At 41.2% G+C, this 15,569-nt stretch overlaps 1 protein-coding gene across 1 annotated transcript in view; it reads left to right on the top strand.

Annotated features, from left to right (window-relative positions):
* The first annotated feature begins 635 nt into the window (after positions 1 to 635).
* Positions 636 to 15,569, top strand: part of alk (ALK receptor tyrosine kinase) — a 373,391-nt gene continuing 358,457 nt past the window's right edge. Inside the window, exon 1 of the mRNA XM_063908860.1 lies at positions 636 to 1,436. Coding sequence (XP_063764930.1) covers positions 692 to 1,436 — 745 coding nt within the window. The 5' untranslated portion in view covers positions 636 to 691. The remainder of the gene's footprint in view (positions 1,437 to 15,569) is intronic.

Genomic DNA, 15,569 nt, shown 5'->3' with positions numbered 1-15,569 from the left:
ACGGCTTATATTGACGTCAAATAACTGACTTTACCGCATGTGCTGGCACGACAGAGCTGCCAGTTTTGCACCAAACGAGCGCCGAAATCTTCAGCAGACAATTAACCTGAGAGACAGCTGCCAGGCTTTCCAATTAGCCAACACTGCACGGTAGGCTATGATTGTATTTTTAAACTTTAATTGATGCTCGGCTCCTCCAAACTCGTTGTGCATGCATGGTGTAGTTGTGAGGGGAAAGCGCGACGCTGCATCCCGCTGCTGACAGAGACACCACTTGTACGGCCGTCACAACTGTGCCAAGAGACAGGGAGTCTTTGAAAGCCACCGGAGCGGACCCGACCGGCATATCAATCAGCGTCCGGGAGAGCCACGCGCACACGGCTCGCATGGGAGAGAAAAAGGCATTGTCTTAGAAGCTGCGCGCCTGTGTGAGTGTGGGGGAAACAGGGCTCGGGGGGGGAAATGGCACTTTTTCCGCTAGATGAAGGGAGGACTGCAACAGTCAGTGGTAAACAAATGTAAATAGCCAGTTCCCTTCGGCTTGGTGCGCACCGGCGTGGAGGACCCGCAGGATCATCGATTCGCACTTTGAGATCTTGCTCTGGGTTTTTGTGACACGAGCGGAGAGGAAGCAGCGGACGGTGGGATTATTAGGGTGCTCCTGCGAACACAATACTACAATTATTTCATCATGGACACCAGGATATTGTTTTTGCTTGTTTCTTCTGCGACATTTTTCGCTGGGCTGCAGTGTGCCTCGCCACGGACCACAGCGGGGATGGAGCTCTCCACCTCAGGCTTCAGCAACATCAGCAGCAGTGGCAGCAGCGGGGAAACAGGGAGCAAAAGGGACTCTAACCAAACCATGAACTCCAGGATCAAGAGGAAAACCCTAGCTGTGGATTTTGCAGTCCCTTCTCTGTTGCGCTATTACCTGGCGGAGTTCATAAAGAGACCCCTGAACGGCGACTGCCAGACTTTTAGCGGATGTTACATTGTGCGCGCACACTTGTCAATGCTCTGCATTCCTTTACAGAAAACCATAGCCACTTTTTTGGACCCCAAGTCTGACTCAGCTCTGAGGAACATGTCCGCTGATGGACAGCTCCCCTTCTACTACCAGCGGCCGCTGTCCAAAGTTCTGGAAATGGGCTTGACGAAAGTCAGCAGAAAATCAAACCAAGTGGTGGTGGAAATCGGAGAGGATATAGTGAGGACGGGATGCGGGGGGCTGTCTGTGCAAGAGGAGGCCCCGGTGTTCTACCTGGAAATGGACCTCACAACTATTCTGGAGTGGTGGCTCGGCGTGGAGGGGGGCCGCCTCAGGGTTCGGCTCATACCTGAGAAAAAGGCGCAGGTGCCCGTGATGGAGGATCGATACACCGCGGCCATACGCGCTTCAGACCCCCGCCTCTTCCTTCAGATATCCTCCAGGGGTGAGTTCCTCTTTTTATCCAACCCCCTCCCTCTTTTTTCTCCCTCTCACTTCTTCCCATGTTGTGCACACACTCGGGCTTCAATCTCGTTGCTTTTGGATGTGATTTGAGTTCTGCTGTGGTTACATGTTGATGTTGTCTCCAAAATATGTGTGTTTTATGGCTAGCTTTTATTGGGAAATGGTAGAGATTACAGGCTGATGGGAAATGTAGGACTGAAATATGTATGTGTATGTGAGGGAATCGATGCATATAGGCTGTTATCCATGGGACTTTTTCAGACTCCTCTTTCATTATGGATGCACAGAGCCGCAGAGAGATGCACTTGCATGTTGATCTATTTCCCAAACTCTGTGATATGGGTATATGCAGCATCTTAGAAGCTCCTATCTGTATCATCTGTTCTGAAATGTGAATTATTATAGGAGGAGAGAAGAGAGGCCTCTTCATTGCGTCATAAAAGCATGCCTATGCATTGCATATGGTCTAAATGCCATGAAAGTGAAGTTATAAAAGACCATAGCAGGATTCCAACCTTCATCTTCCCTTTGCCTTCTCAATTCCCCATGAGCCACCCACCACTGAAGGAAGGTTGAAGACGTAAAGAATGGGCTTTATTTTGATTAGGCTCAAATTAAGCCGTTATCTCGAAGAAAACTTTAGCACTCAATACTCTAGGGTCCTTCCCTCGTTCTTCTGAGCATGGTATAATCAGTGTAATTGCTTAATCACTTTGATGAGGGAGGATGGCCCAGAAAAAATGCAACAGAACCTAGCACACAAAACCAAAGCAGGGGCTGATATAGTAATGAAGAATCACCCCCTGCACACACGTCGCCACGTTGAAACTAGGGCTGGGCAATATGGAGAAAAATGAAAACTATATACCTTGATATCCCCATGATATTGTAGGGTTGTATTCGCACAATACTTTTTTTTGTTAAATTATCATCAGTTATGTCACTATAATGAAAAAGTGAAGGCAAATAGAAGTAAGTAAAATACAAATGACATCACTTTACTTTGTGGCAGCCTTTAAAACTGGAAATACGATAGCCGACAGGTGCAAACATGACAGAAACCAGGGGACATTAAAAAAGGATGCACACAGCTGGGACCTGAGGGCTTGTTCATGTGTTCATTATCACTGCTGGCACAGTTAGCCTGTTTTGTCAGTGTTTTGTCAGTAAATTTGAAATGACTGGGTAAGGTGATCTAGATAGCTTACAGCACATCTAGAATCATATCGGAAGGAATCATGTGATCTCATTGTAAAAATAAGCCAATAAAACTAACATTTAAGTTAACTTGTCGCACAGTGATGTGCGACTATCTAAATGTTATGGGCCGTTGTAGCACGTTTGTACATTTTGGCCACCGTAAGGAAAAGCCACTTGTGAAATATAATATTTTCCAACATCATTTTTGGGATTTTTAATCCCATTTCACAATAACAATTTAAAAATCAATTTAATGCCAAGCCCTTGTAGAAACAAATTCAAACTCAGAGAGAGTTATTGTATTTTAGGATTTTGTTTGCATTTTGAATGAATATGATACTCAGGTGACATATGTTGTGATTAAAGGTTCATATTAAATGCAACATGCACAAAAATGGTTTCTACTACTGAGCTGCAAAGTGACGAGTTTCTGGTTGTACTGGATGGTAGCTGTGAATGTGTGTAACTGAAAAAGCATTTGTGCTCAGCAGGACTTCTTCTGTAAACCATTGCTGGCTGCAAACTCCAACTACTCGTGCTGGTTTATTTTTGCAAAAAAAAGTCCTTTGTCGTTTTTTTAGCAGTATCTTTCCCCTTACATAACCAAGTTGCTTTTGTGCCCAAACCTACCAAAAACAGGAACAGAAACTTCCCACACACGTTCTGTTGCCTAGTTGTAGTACTACTTTTACTCTACAGGACACAATATGTGCTCTGCAGCACCCAGCAGGCAATCCATCTCACACAGCTGGTAGTATTTTCAGGTGGGAAGCCAGCGGGGGGTGTTTTTGTCAGTAGGAGCCTCAGCTGGGTTTTTTTAACTTTTTTTCTAAACCTCAGAGTGCTCTCCGTCTACATGGACATAATATGGCCATAACAAAAGCAAAGCTGTGTTACATCATCAGCAGAGAATTGTATGCACTTGGAGGTTACAGACACATGAGGCAGTGCCGTCTACGTGGTCCTGAGGGGAAAATGTATTCTGACATTTTATACAAAATGCTTGTTTTGTATATCTAGAGAGATTTTGATAAACCATGCAAACAAAGAAAAATGGCTGTAAAACCGAAGACATTTTTAAAAACAGCCCTATGATGTATTTTGAAACGATAGGATAACAAGATGTAATTTAAGCTTCATTTATTAATGCATAATACTTGCTGTCATGTCTTGTGTGGCAGGAGCTCAGTTTGTAGGGTTTTGTCTTTGTATCCAGAGGGATGCAGGTTCAATTCCCGGTTTGGTACGGATTGTGTGTACGGTGCTGTGTAAATGTATGACAGTTTAACATGGATTTAATTCCTTTGTTTAAGGATCAAGGGGCATTGTACTAAATATTTTATTTATAAAAATAGGTATCGAAAAAACACAAGTGTTGTACATAATAAGGCTTTTCGTTTGCAAATGGTGTCTTTAACCAACTGAAGGTTAATCCGTGTTCCACTTCAATGAGTTTAACTACACGCGGTTGGAGCACTGGGCAATAAATCCTTTAAACAAATCTTTTTGAATAAACAGATTCGAGTGATTCAGTACTCTGAAAAGGACTGCTTTCCCCATCACTCCTAACACACATGATCATTTCTCCCATTTTAACTCCCCTCCATCCTTCATCCTCCCATCGCCCCAAAACTGAGGCAGTCTTTAATCATGAAGGACGTCTGTTGCTCAGAGGAGCACAGAGAGACTTCCTGGAGGAAGCTTCAGCAAGGAAATATAAAGGCAGCCATTCATTTAAAAAGCTGCTGTGATGGAGGGCAGTGCTTAAACCACCAGGAGTTTTTGTCAAACTGCTGAGGAGGAGCCACAAATACCAGTTTATTTGTACAAAAAGAGATACCCAATGGAGGAAGGACACTATGTGTTCTGATTGGATAAAACTATCATTGCCTTCTTCTGCACCAGTGTGCCATTAATCTGTGCATGGTTTATGTGTGTGTTTATTAATAATGATTCATTAATTTGACAAAAGCAGTCGTATTGTATTTGTAGATTATAACATTCTAAATTCTAGTATCACAGTAAAAGTCAGAAAATATATAAGCAAGCAACCAAAAACAAGCCTAACATGGTCTGTTCCAGGCTTTTTATGGCTAATAACTGACATTTACAGAAGATTTACTTTATCCAGAGCATCTGCATATTCATTTCAGCGTGTAGTTTATGCAGCACTTTTTAGGAAACGCTGTGCATGTCTTGTCACGCTTTTGTTTTCAAATTGGTCAAGATGTTTCTTCCTTTGCGTGGGTTTTGGCGCATTTGTGTTTTAATATTTGCATAGTTTTTGAGACTGCATCGCGTTTCTCCCCGCGGAAATGTTTTTGGGCCGCGTTTGCACCTGTCGGCCACCTTAGACACAGTTTAATTTTTGCTTTACCACCACTTTGACTGTAAACAAGCCTGAAGGAACTAATGAATGGGAAGGAAAAACACATGCAGCAGTGTACCTAGTGAGCTCTTCCAGGCTTTTAAGCTGTCAGTATCAACAAATTAGTAGTTCAAAGCAGGGACTAAGACGTCAGTTTTTCTTTTGATGTTAAAAAAGGAAAAAAAGTGACAGTTTTCATCAGTAGCAGAGACAGACAAGTCAATAAACTACAGGTGGACTCCACTGCCTCCACACTGTATTCACACTGCATGTTTGCACAGCCGCAGTTATTACGAAAGCGGTTATTGCATTATGATTTCCTACAAGGCACAAATGTGTTTACACACACACACACACACACACACACACACACACACACACACACACACACACACACACACACACACACACACACACACACACACACACACACACACACACACACACACACACACACACACACTCCTGTAATATAAACCCCCTTCTGCCAGTGCTACACACTCCCTCCTCCGTATTAAATGACTCAACTCAAGGCTCCAACATGCATTGTCTCGCTCTATCAGCTTTTTACACCCCTGATTGGCCAGCGTTTGGCATTTTTCAGTGTAATATGCATGCTACACTTGTTTCTCCAGCCTCCGGTAAGATGCAGACTATTAGCATGAAATAAATACCAGCCATGGCACCCGGAATAATTTGACGATCAAGCAAATGTGCCCACGGGAATCAAGGAATTAAACTCTGTGCAGTACATTTATATTTGCTCGCCCTATGGGCCCTATGGGTAAGATCATTAATGAGAAATGCGTCTATGAGTTACAGTGCAGGAGAGGGGAAAACAGTTGCTGGGCAGGCGTGATAAAGAGCTGACCTCTACTTTATTAACCTCTGTTATGTTCACCAAGCGCCCCCATAAATAGGTTGCAAGAGAATCATTAAATGATCTCAGCAGGAGAAGCAAGTGGGGACCCCCGCTTCATTAACTTGCATATACCTGCTCTTTAAGACGTTTGCGTGCACCATTAGCAACGAGTGTCCTCTTAAAGACGCCTAACAGTTTGTGATAGAAGCCCCGCAGTAAAAAACTGCTTCCACCAGGCTCGAGAGGAGCAACACGTCTCCCCATGTTTACCCCTCAGCTCTGCCCCGAATGCAAACACACACACTTCATGATTTTTCCATTGAGCGTCCCCAGTCTAGCATTTCCTTTGAGAGGCTTAAAACAGAATCCCAATATGCGGATGTAACAGCCGTTAGGCAAACATGGCAATTTCTTCTGAATCATGAAGAAAGCCAACAGTAAATGTACAAAGTTAGATTACATGCTCTGTATTTTGTTTACCCCTATGTTCCTTGTGGCAAAAAAGAAATTCAAATAGGTTTCTCCTTGAAAGATGAATACACTTTCCCTTATCCCAAATGTGTTTTCCCACTCCTCCAGACCAAGAAGCTGGCATATCAGCCAGAAGAGTCATTAAAGGCTGTGAAAGAATAAGGGTCGCCTTGTTTTTTTACATCAAATTATTACAGAAAAGTTCAGTTTTAGTTCATACTATATAACTAGAATTGCACGGACCTTCGTCGAAGCCAATGGTGCATTCACATTCATGAGTTTTTAGTCCAATTGCGTCAAATGTGGTGTATTTTGTTGCTCAAAGCATAACAACACAATGACAGAAGTTTCTGATTTATTGCAGTGTTACATGACATTTCCGGGTCAGCAACTAATTTCCCCAATTATTCTGACTTTACTATGGTGAAGCAGAAATGCCCTATTCCGCATTGTTACACATGGATCTGCTTTAAAATGTTTGGCTTTCTTCCATGGCCAATGCAACACACTCTTACACCAAGTTACATGAAAATCAGACTGAATATTTTTCCATAAATTGCACAGACAAACAAACAAACAGACAGAAGTAACCTATTTTGCGGACTATATCATTTGTAAAGAAGAGCACAAGTACGGACTTACAAGTGATTTCATCATTATTCATCATTGCCAAAATTATTGCCAGTCATTTTGATTGCTTGGTAGAATTTTGGTTACTGTAAACATGATGGACTAATTTTAACACTTCAAATAATAAGATAAAACGAAAGCTGACAAATATTTACATATTTAAATAATTAGCAGTTGTTAAAGCGGCCTTATTATTCTTTGGGGTTTTCCCTTTCCTGTAGTGTGTTAAATATGTTTGTGTGGATTTAAGTGCAAAGGCAAACATCTCAAATTTCCGTCCAGAGGGAGTTTCATGAGCATTATTATTATTATGTCCTCTCTTGCTTGATTGCCTGAACATTACCTAGTTCCAGCTTCAAAAATGTGAATACTTGAGGCTTGCCTTGGTTATATTTCATTGTAAACTGAATATATTTGGATAGACACAACAGCACATTTGAAGACCCTATCCTTTAAATGATCAAGGTCACGTACTTTTATTGCATGATAAGTTGATAATGTCATTATTTGAGACAGCCCACGACAAGCTTGATTGACACATGATACATTGTTAAAATTGTTACTTCTTCCACTGAAAAATCAAATAATACAATGTTTCAGTGGAATTCAATTAAGGCCAGACTATCGTTAAATTTCCTGGCATTTTGGTACACTTTTCAGCCTTTTCTTCAAGTTTTGGATTTAGATTCTGTAACTTCTTGGACCAAGAGGGTCAAGTTCTGACATTTTGTGAAGTAAAGAAGGAGTGGTTTCAATCTGAAATGCAGTATGTCAGAGGAGTAAACATCCAAGAGTGTGTGGGAACTCATGCTAAAGGCAGCTCAATAACATGGGGCACCTGTTGACCTTTCATTTAGCCCATCTAGGTGGAAAGCTGCAAGAGCCACCGGAAAAGTGACATGACGCTGCAAATGAGTGTGTGGCCTGGTGCTAATCAATGAGACTCCTGACATTTAAAGCTTGTATCAATCAGCTGCTAATGGCCAAGTCGATAGGAAGTCAGAACGACATGCCTCTTTATTATTTATGCTTTTCAATGATCAATTTACTCGAGAAGTCGGTGGCGTGCGCGACACCCCGACGGACCCTGCCCAGCGGATCAATACCGCAACTCGCAGCAAGCATGATCAAGTACATGTGTCTCACTGTTAGCTGCTAATTAGCCTTCAGGACAGACAGAGTTGTAAGCAAAATTTTTAGAAGGAGGAATTTAAAATTTGAGGAAGAAACTGCTCAGCTCTCATGTATCTTTCTGTCTCCAGTAAGTCATTTTAGTTGTGTGTGTGTGTGTCATAACTTTCATATGAGTGGGTAGATTTGTTGATTCATGCCTTTTTGTATAAATGTAAATAATGAGACTTTCCCAGCATCTGCAGCATAAACACCTTGAAGCAGTGATCAACAATCAGTGCTGCTTGATTGAGCTTCAGTGATATCATTACGCCCTGCACAGCAGTCACCGCGAATGGCTGCACTGTTATGGCCAAAAATTATAATCACGCTGCTTTTGATTAAATATTGAGATCAAGATACGCTATCATTTCTATTCATTGATTTTAGGTACAAAATATTGCACTTGACATTTGAGTAAATAGAGCCATGTTGTGCTACAATCCTGCTAGGTAAGAATTTAAATATGATGCTCCTTTTTCACAGTGCATCTCCTATAAATCAAACTACAAAGTAAGTTGCTGCAAAACTTTAAACAAGAAATTAAATTAACAGAGAGCTGCTATCACTTTCAAGTTGTGCTACATTAACAGCAATTAACACATTTTTGCACCGAAATGAGACGTTTTCCTTCATCTGAATTCAGTGCATTTTACATTTTTACTTTGTCTGCTTTCTGTAGTTTATTCTTCTATTCTTACTGCTGCTGCAACATTTAGGTTTTCTATGAGCAAACCACGTATTTCAAAAATGAATGTCACGGCCCCGGCCGTGGCGCAACTGGCTGGGGCACCTGCACCCTACGCCGGCGACCCGGGTTCGATTCCCGACCTGTGGTCCTTTCCGGATCCCACCCCGACTCTCTCTCCCACTTTCCTGTCACTCTCCACTGTCCTATCCGATTAAAGGCAAAAAGCCCCCAAAAAATAACTTTAAAAAAAATGAACATCACAGTTGATCATGCTCGTTTAATATTTAGAAGCCAGAACTGTAATGGTGATTAATATTGGATCATTGCTCTATTGCCCTACACATGCTTGAGATTTAGATCAAGACATACTTTATTAACTATAAAGGGAAACTTACATATTCACTCTGGTGTTATTTACATTACATTACTCACATTCATGCACAAACAGGACCAATAAACGTGCATTGGCGGAGAGGTGTAGAAGAGCCAATTGTTTCATGCCATGGAGCATTTGGGGGTTTGGTTCCTTGCTTAAGGACACCTTGGTTGAAAATGAATGCCTTTTAATAATGATGCCCCCTAAATCTTCACAATGTTTCACGTCATATCGAACATGGCTGCTATCAGGGTAATCAGACCTCCAATTATTCTTAATTAACAAAAAACACAAAAACACTAACGTTTTATTTGGCTTCCTGAGCAAGTTAAATATGCTCTGGCCAGCACACCATTTGGCTCCATTTGAAGAGCTCAGGGAGCGCAACTGTTGCCAACAAAGATATACTGTTAGCATTCTGTAGCTGTCAATACTTTTAATAAAATATATAAATGTGAAGCTAGCCAAATTTGGGGGCTACGGATAAACACCTTGACAATGTAAACAGCAGCTAAAGCTTTTTACGATATTAATCGCCCTGATGGAAGTTAATGCTTGAGTCAGTGTTTTCTAAATTAGCAGGAGTCAAGGTGACATTGCCTGTGATTTTCTCCTTTTTTCACTTCTTATTCAGCACTGTCTCTTCTTCTTTCCCATGATGTTTTAGTTATTTATGCCACTTTTTTTGGCCCTTACAAAGCTGCAAGCTGCCTGTTTGATTAATGGCGATGCTTACAAGAGGCTTCGGTGCTGGAGTTTTGCTCGGAGCAAGGTGTGGATAGAGGAATGCATACTGTACATGGGGTGAATGTGAAGAAGATGCACCCTTAGATGCTCCACTTCCATAATGAGAGGAATAAATAATGTGTGTATAAGGTCTTCATACTTTAAGTAACACCATGTACACTGTGTGGGCATCTATTTTTGTATGTGTTTGCCAATTTAAATGCCATGAGTTCCAATTTAGCTTCTTTCTATCTTTGCTCATCACTTATTTTGTTGAATAAGTGGTGATTTTTAGCCCAAAGTTTGTAAAGGTGCTCAAACTTTTGAAACATAGACATTTTTCTCCAAAGCTATGGTGGCCGAAAGGGACAAACGCACTACAATGGCCCAAAACACTTCCATTAGGAGAATAGTAAAAAAAAAAACGCAAATAAAAACACATGCACGTGCAATAAGAAAACATTTACTAAGTTAACGAAACAGTGCATCGATTATTGAAAGCGGTTCATAAACAAAAAAACTGCAAATTCAAAATGCTGAAAATAAAGAAACGCTCAAGAAAACGGGGACATGTGACTCCTTCCGATATTATTGCAGATCTGCTGTTAGCAAGCTAGTTAACCTAACCTAGTCATTTCAAATATCCTCTCTAAACACTTACAATTATGAAACAGACAGTGCCTACAGTGAAAGTCCAAGTGCTCTGGTCCCAGCTTTGTGCACCAGTTTTTAGTGTCGCCGTTTCCGTCGTATTTTGAGCTTCTTTCAGCGTTTTTATATTTGCAGTGTTTTGTTTATGCAGTGCTTTAAGTAAACCTTGTGCATATTTCGTTTAGTTGGCAAATGTTTTACTAAATGCTGCACATGTGTTGTGAAGTTGGTGAAGATGTTTCTTCATTTGCATGTGTTTTGGCACATTTATTTTCACATAGTTTTTGCAAGTGTTTCTCCTATTCTCCTAAGTGTTTCTAGCTGTTGTTTGCACGGTTCGGCAACCGTACACATCATTGCTTCAAAAGTTGAATCAAATCCACTCGGGTGCAGTCCGAATCAACCAATGTTAAATGTAAAAGGGGTTCGCATTGGATTGCATGAAACAGAAGTTGCCCACCCATGCATGAATAACGTAAAACCAATTCTAATTAGCAAATGCAATTATTTCGCAATTAACTTAATTCCTAATGTTTGTTTGCTCAAAGCTCAATGTGGTTTTACTTCTAAGTCACATTCCAAGCAGCTTCGAAATAGGTAAACTAATTACCCCATTTCGTAATGACATGATATTCACTGCCTATGTAGCTGTGTAATCCTTACACAGGAAACAAAACAGAAAATACAATTTAGAATATAATACGGAAGAAAATAGGATGTCTGCTCCACTGTGTGTGATCAGTCATTTGACTTTCAATTATATTTTGTTAATATTTGAATCTACTCCAAAGAAAAATACAAATGTCCTCTGTAGCAATCTGTGCCCTCTCTTCACTCCCTCGTGTCCTGTCAGTGACTTTCTTGCACTTAAAAAAGAAAAGAGACAAAGGAGACAGAAGTAAACAAAGAACAATAATTGACCTAAGGCCACAAATAGTTTAATCTTTAAGATTTGTATATGAATTCAAATTAGCAGACATGTAAATGTAAGAACTGAGTAAACTAATAAGTGAAGCTGTAGGACGTGAATATTTTGGACTTTAATACCTTTATTATATTGTCCTGCCCTCCCCCCTTCCTGTGTCTCTCTCCTCTTTGCTGCCTTAGCTCAGGTTCTCCTGATCTGACCTTGGCTCCGCCGTTGCTCAGGTGTTCCAAATCTGCCCTAATCAGCCATATAAAAGGAAGGCTTGAGGAGAGAGATCTCTCTTGTTGCTGCAAGACACTTGAGTGCTCAGTCGTCCTTAGATTGTGTTTTTACTCTTTATATTTTCCGTTTATTTATTTTTACTTTCTTTTTAGTATGGAGAATCTGGTAGTCCAGTTTTTGCAACTTCTTTCTTCGTTTAGTTTTTTAGTTGCATTTTAATTTAGGGGGGAGGTCTGACAGCTGCTGGTGTGGCTGGCCGATATGTCCTTCATCTTTCTTTTTTCCAGACTCCAGACTCTCAAAGTTTGATTTTAATTTGAAAATATTGTATAACACTCTTTTTTGGTTAGTGTCTCAAATCCATGTAGTGGGTCAGAAAACCAAAACCAAACCATTTTTCCCTTTAAAGTTGGACAATTAAATATGTTGTCTCACTCTGGAGCCAGCATCAAGTGGCCATTCGAGGAACTTCAGTCTTTTGCAATTTTGAGTTTGCTCCACTTTCAAACCTTAGATTTCCAAATTTTTCTGAGAAAGAATATGGGTCTTGGCTGCTAACTGCTCCCCCAACTAGTTGCTAATGTGCATTTCCTGTTTTGTGCTAGACTACCTGAAACTAACAAGGTAATGAGAGCAGAGTTGTTGTGCTAGAAAACCAAAACAGTGATCCAAAACTAACAGACTCAGTAGAACTAATTAGGAACTGCAGAGTTGGGTGGTAATTATATTTGGGTTCATCTCTCTCAGTGACCTCTATCAAAATTTAATGGAGCATAATATAAAAAATATTGATTAGTGCAGCTCTAACGAGCACGGTATTAAAAATATACATCCTCATAGGAGAGAGTTTTATTTCCCAAGAGATATTTGAGGAAGACTTTTAAGCTCCTCATTTAAAGTCTTCTTCCTTGCATGTGTAACAGTATGTAAAATACTCTCATATGATTAATATTTAGTTTAATGTGGGTTACCCACATGAAAAAGGTCTGAAAAGGACCTTAAAGCGCACATAATATTTCTCCCTCGAGACATAGCCTACTGCATCTGTATAGTTTGTGATTGATATGGAAGGAAGCACAAGCTTGCTGTAAACACGTTCACCATGCTAAACCTAACTTTTTGCTAAAGCTATCTCCATCTAACTTCTGCTGTCTGTAAAAAGACTATGATGTGTTTATTTAAAATGAGTGAAATACCTGTCCAATTGAAGAGAATGTGTATACATGCCCCCCCTGCAGTAAAGGAATGGCGAAAAATAACCTCTAGTCAAGTAACGTGTGCACACATATACAGTGGTATGCAAAAGTTTGGGCACCCCTCTGAGATTTCATGACAATTTGCTTTTCCTTTATAATAGAAGATCACAGCAACAACATTTGTTTTCCTACAAAGATGTAGACGTTTTAGTGTTTTCCAGACCAAAATTCTTAGGGTAGCATTACATAGTTTTATTATAATAAAATAAAATGCAAAAAATGGGATGTGCAAAAGTTTGGGCACCCTTATAAATAGCATTCATTTCAACACCTGTACGGATTTATAGCTGACAGGTTGCTGCACAAAATTGCTTTGATTAGCTCATTAGACCTTCAATTACAAAGACAGGTGGAACCAATCATGAAAAAGGCTATTTAACATAGGTAATAGCTGGCTGTGCCTGGCCTAGGTTCTTTCTTAGGGAGTGGCAAGATGGGGACCTCAAAACAACTCTCCACTGACCTGAAAGCTAAGATAATCCAACATTATAAATTAGGAGAAGGGTACAAAAAATTATCTGACAGGTTTAAACTGTCTGTCTCCACAGTCAGAAACGTAGTTGTGAAATGGAAGGCCACAGGAACAGTCCGTGTGAAGGAAAGATGTGGTAGGCCGACAAAAATAGGGGAAAGGCACAGGCGAAGGATGGTGAAAATGGTCACAGAGAAGCCACAGACCACCTCCAGAGAACTACAACAACATCTGGCTGCTGATGGTGTAGTTGTTCACCGTTCCACAATCCAGCGTACTTTGCACCAGGAAGAGCTCATTGGAAGGGTGATGTGCAAAAAGCCTTTCCTGAGTGTTAATCACAAGAAGAGTCGCATGAGGTATGCAAAAGCACATCTGGACAAGCCAGAAGCATTTTGGAACAAAATACTGTGGTCAGATGAGACCAAGATTGAGTTATTTGGTCATAACATGAACAGGTATGCATGGCGAAAAAAACACACTGCATTCAATGAAAAGAACTTGTTGCCCACTGTAAAATTTGGTGGAGGATCTATCATGTTATGGGGCTGTGTGGCTAGTACAGGTACTGGAAACTTGTTAAAGTTGAGGGCCACATGAATTCCTTACAGTACCAGGAGATTCTTGACAAGAATGTTCTAGAGTCAGTCACAAAGTTGAAGCTACGCCGGGGTTGGATTTTTCAGCAGGACAATGATCCTAAGCACCGATCAAAATCCACCAAGGAATTCATGCAGAAGCACAGGTACAATGTTCTGGAATGGCCATCCCAGTCCCCAGACCTTAACATCATTGAAAATGTATGGATTTATTTGAAGAAGGCTGTCCATGCACGGAGGCCAAGAAACCTGACTGAACTGGAGACGTTTTGTGTGGAAGAATGGGCCAAAATACCACCTGCCAGGCTTAAGGGACTTGTCTGTGGCTACAGGAGGCGTCTACAGGCCGTTATTGCAGCAAAAGGAGGCAATACTAAATATTAATGGAATTATTTCTTAGGGGTGCCCAAATTTATGCACATGCCTATTTTTGTTTGAATGCACATAAACATGTTTCTGTTTGACCAATAAAAGTTATTTCACTACTGAGATGTTTCTGTTACCATAAGGTATAACATATGTTAAAATGAAGTTGCTGCTTCAAAAGCTCAGCAAGTGACAAACTGATGCAGTGGTTTTCCTAAGGGGTGCCCAAACTTTTGCATACCACTGTAAGTCAATATAGTTATGGTTGGGCATTTTACTGGACATAAACATAAGAAAAACACATTTTGTATTGAGTGATCTTTAATTTCCTACACTATTTAGATACGATGGCAGCACAAAAATGCATGACACATGTAAAAGGAATACAAGAAGGGAGCACTTTGATGATGGCGTAATGCATTGTCTTTTCAGTCCAGCAAAGCACCACCACCCAGCCTTTCTCTGGTGCCAAGCTTGTCTTGGTTATCACACAACTTAAGCCAAATTCACATGTGTGTGAAATCAAACCAGTGTCCGTGCTGCTTAGGGCTGACCATCGAACGATTAATTGCATTTGCGATAATATCGCGATATGGCAAAACGAGATTTTCCAACCGCAATGGCTGCGATTTGACTGGTCACGTGATCTGGTCACGTGACCTGCGAGCGAGCCGAGCGGAGCGGAGCAGGCAGGGAAAGAAGTCAACGCTATGCTTGAACCTGTTGTACAATGGCCTCAGGCTCGTCAGAAGAGTGCACGGCTGGAACTTTGGTACCAAAGAGGGGTAGGGTGGCCAGACGTCCGGCTTTAGGCCGGACAGTCCGGCTTTTCAATGCCCTGTCCGGCGTCCGGACGCGTATTTGTCCTCCTTCTTGACAAATAGGCCTACGCGTCCGGCTTGATGCTGCGCCGGACGCCGGACAGGGCATTGAAAAGCCGGACTGTCCGGCCTAAAGCCGGACGTCTGGCCACTAGGGTGGCCACCCTAAAGAGGGGCGGCACGTCAGTTGTGTGGAATTATTTTGGCTTTAAAAAGGAAGATGCTGCGCAACGTCAGGTATTGTGCAGAACGTGCCTCGCTACTGTTGCTACCTCACAAGGTTCACGATTGTAATCACGACTGA

This window comes from Eleginops maclovinus, chromosome 19 (genome assembly GCF_036324505.1).
Source record: "Eleginops maclovinus isolate JMC-PN-2008 ecotype Puerto Natales chromosome 19, JC_Emac_rtc_rv5, whole genome shotgun sequence".
Lineage (NCBI taxonomy): Eukaryota > Metazoa > Chordata > Actinopteri > Perciformes > Eleginopidae > Eleginops > Eleginops maclovinus.
This window is presented reverse-complemented; position numbering and strand designations above follow the sequence as displayed.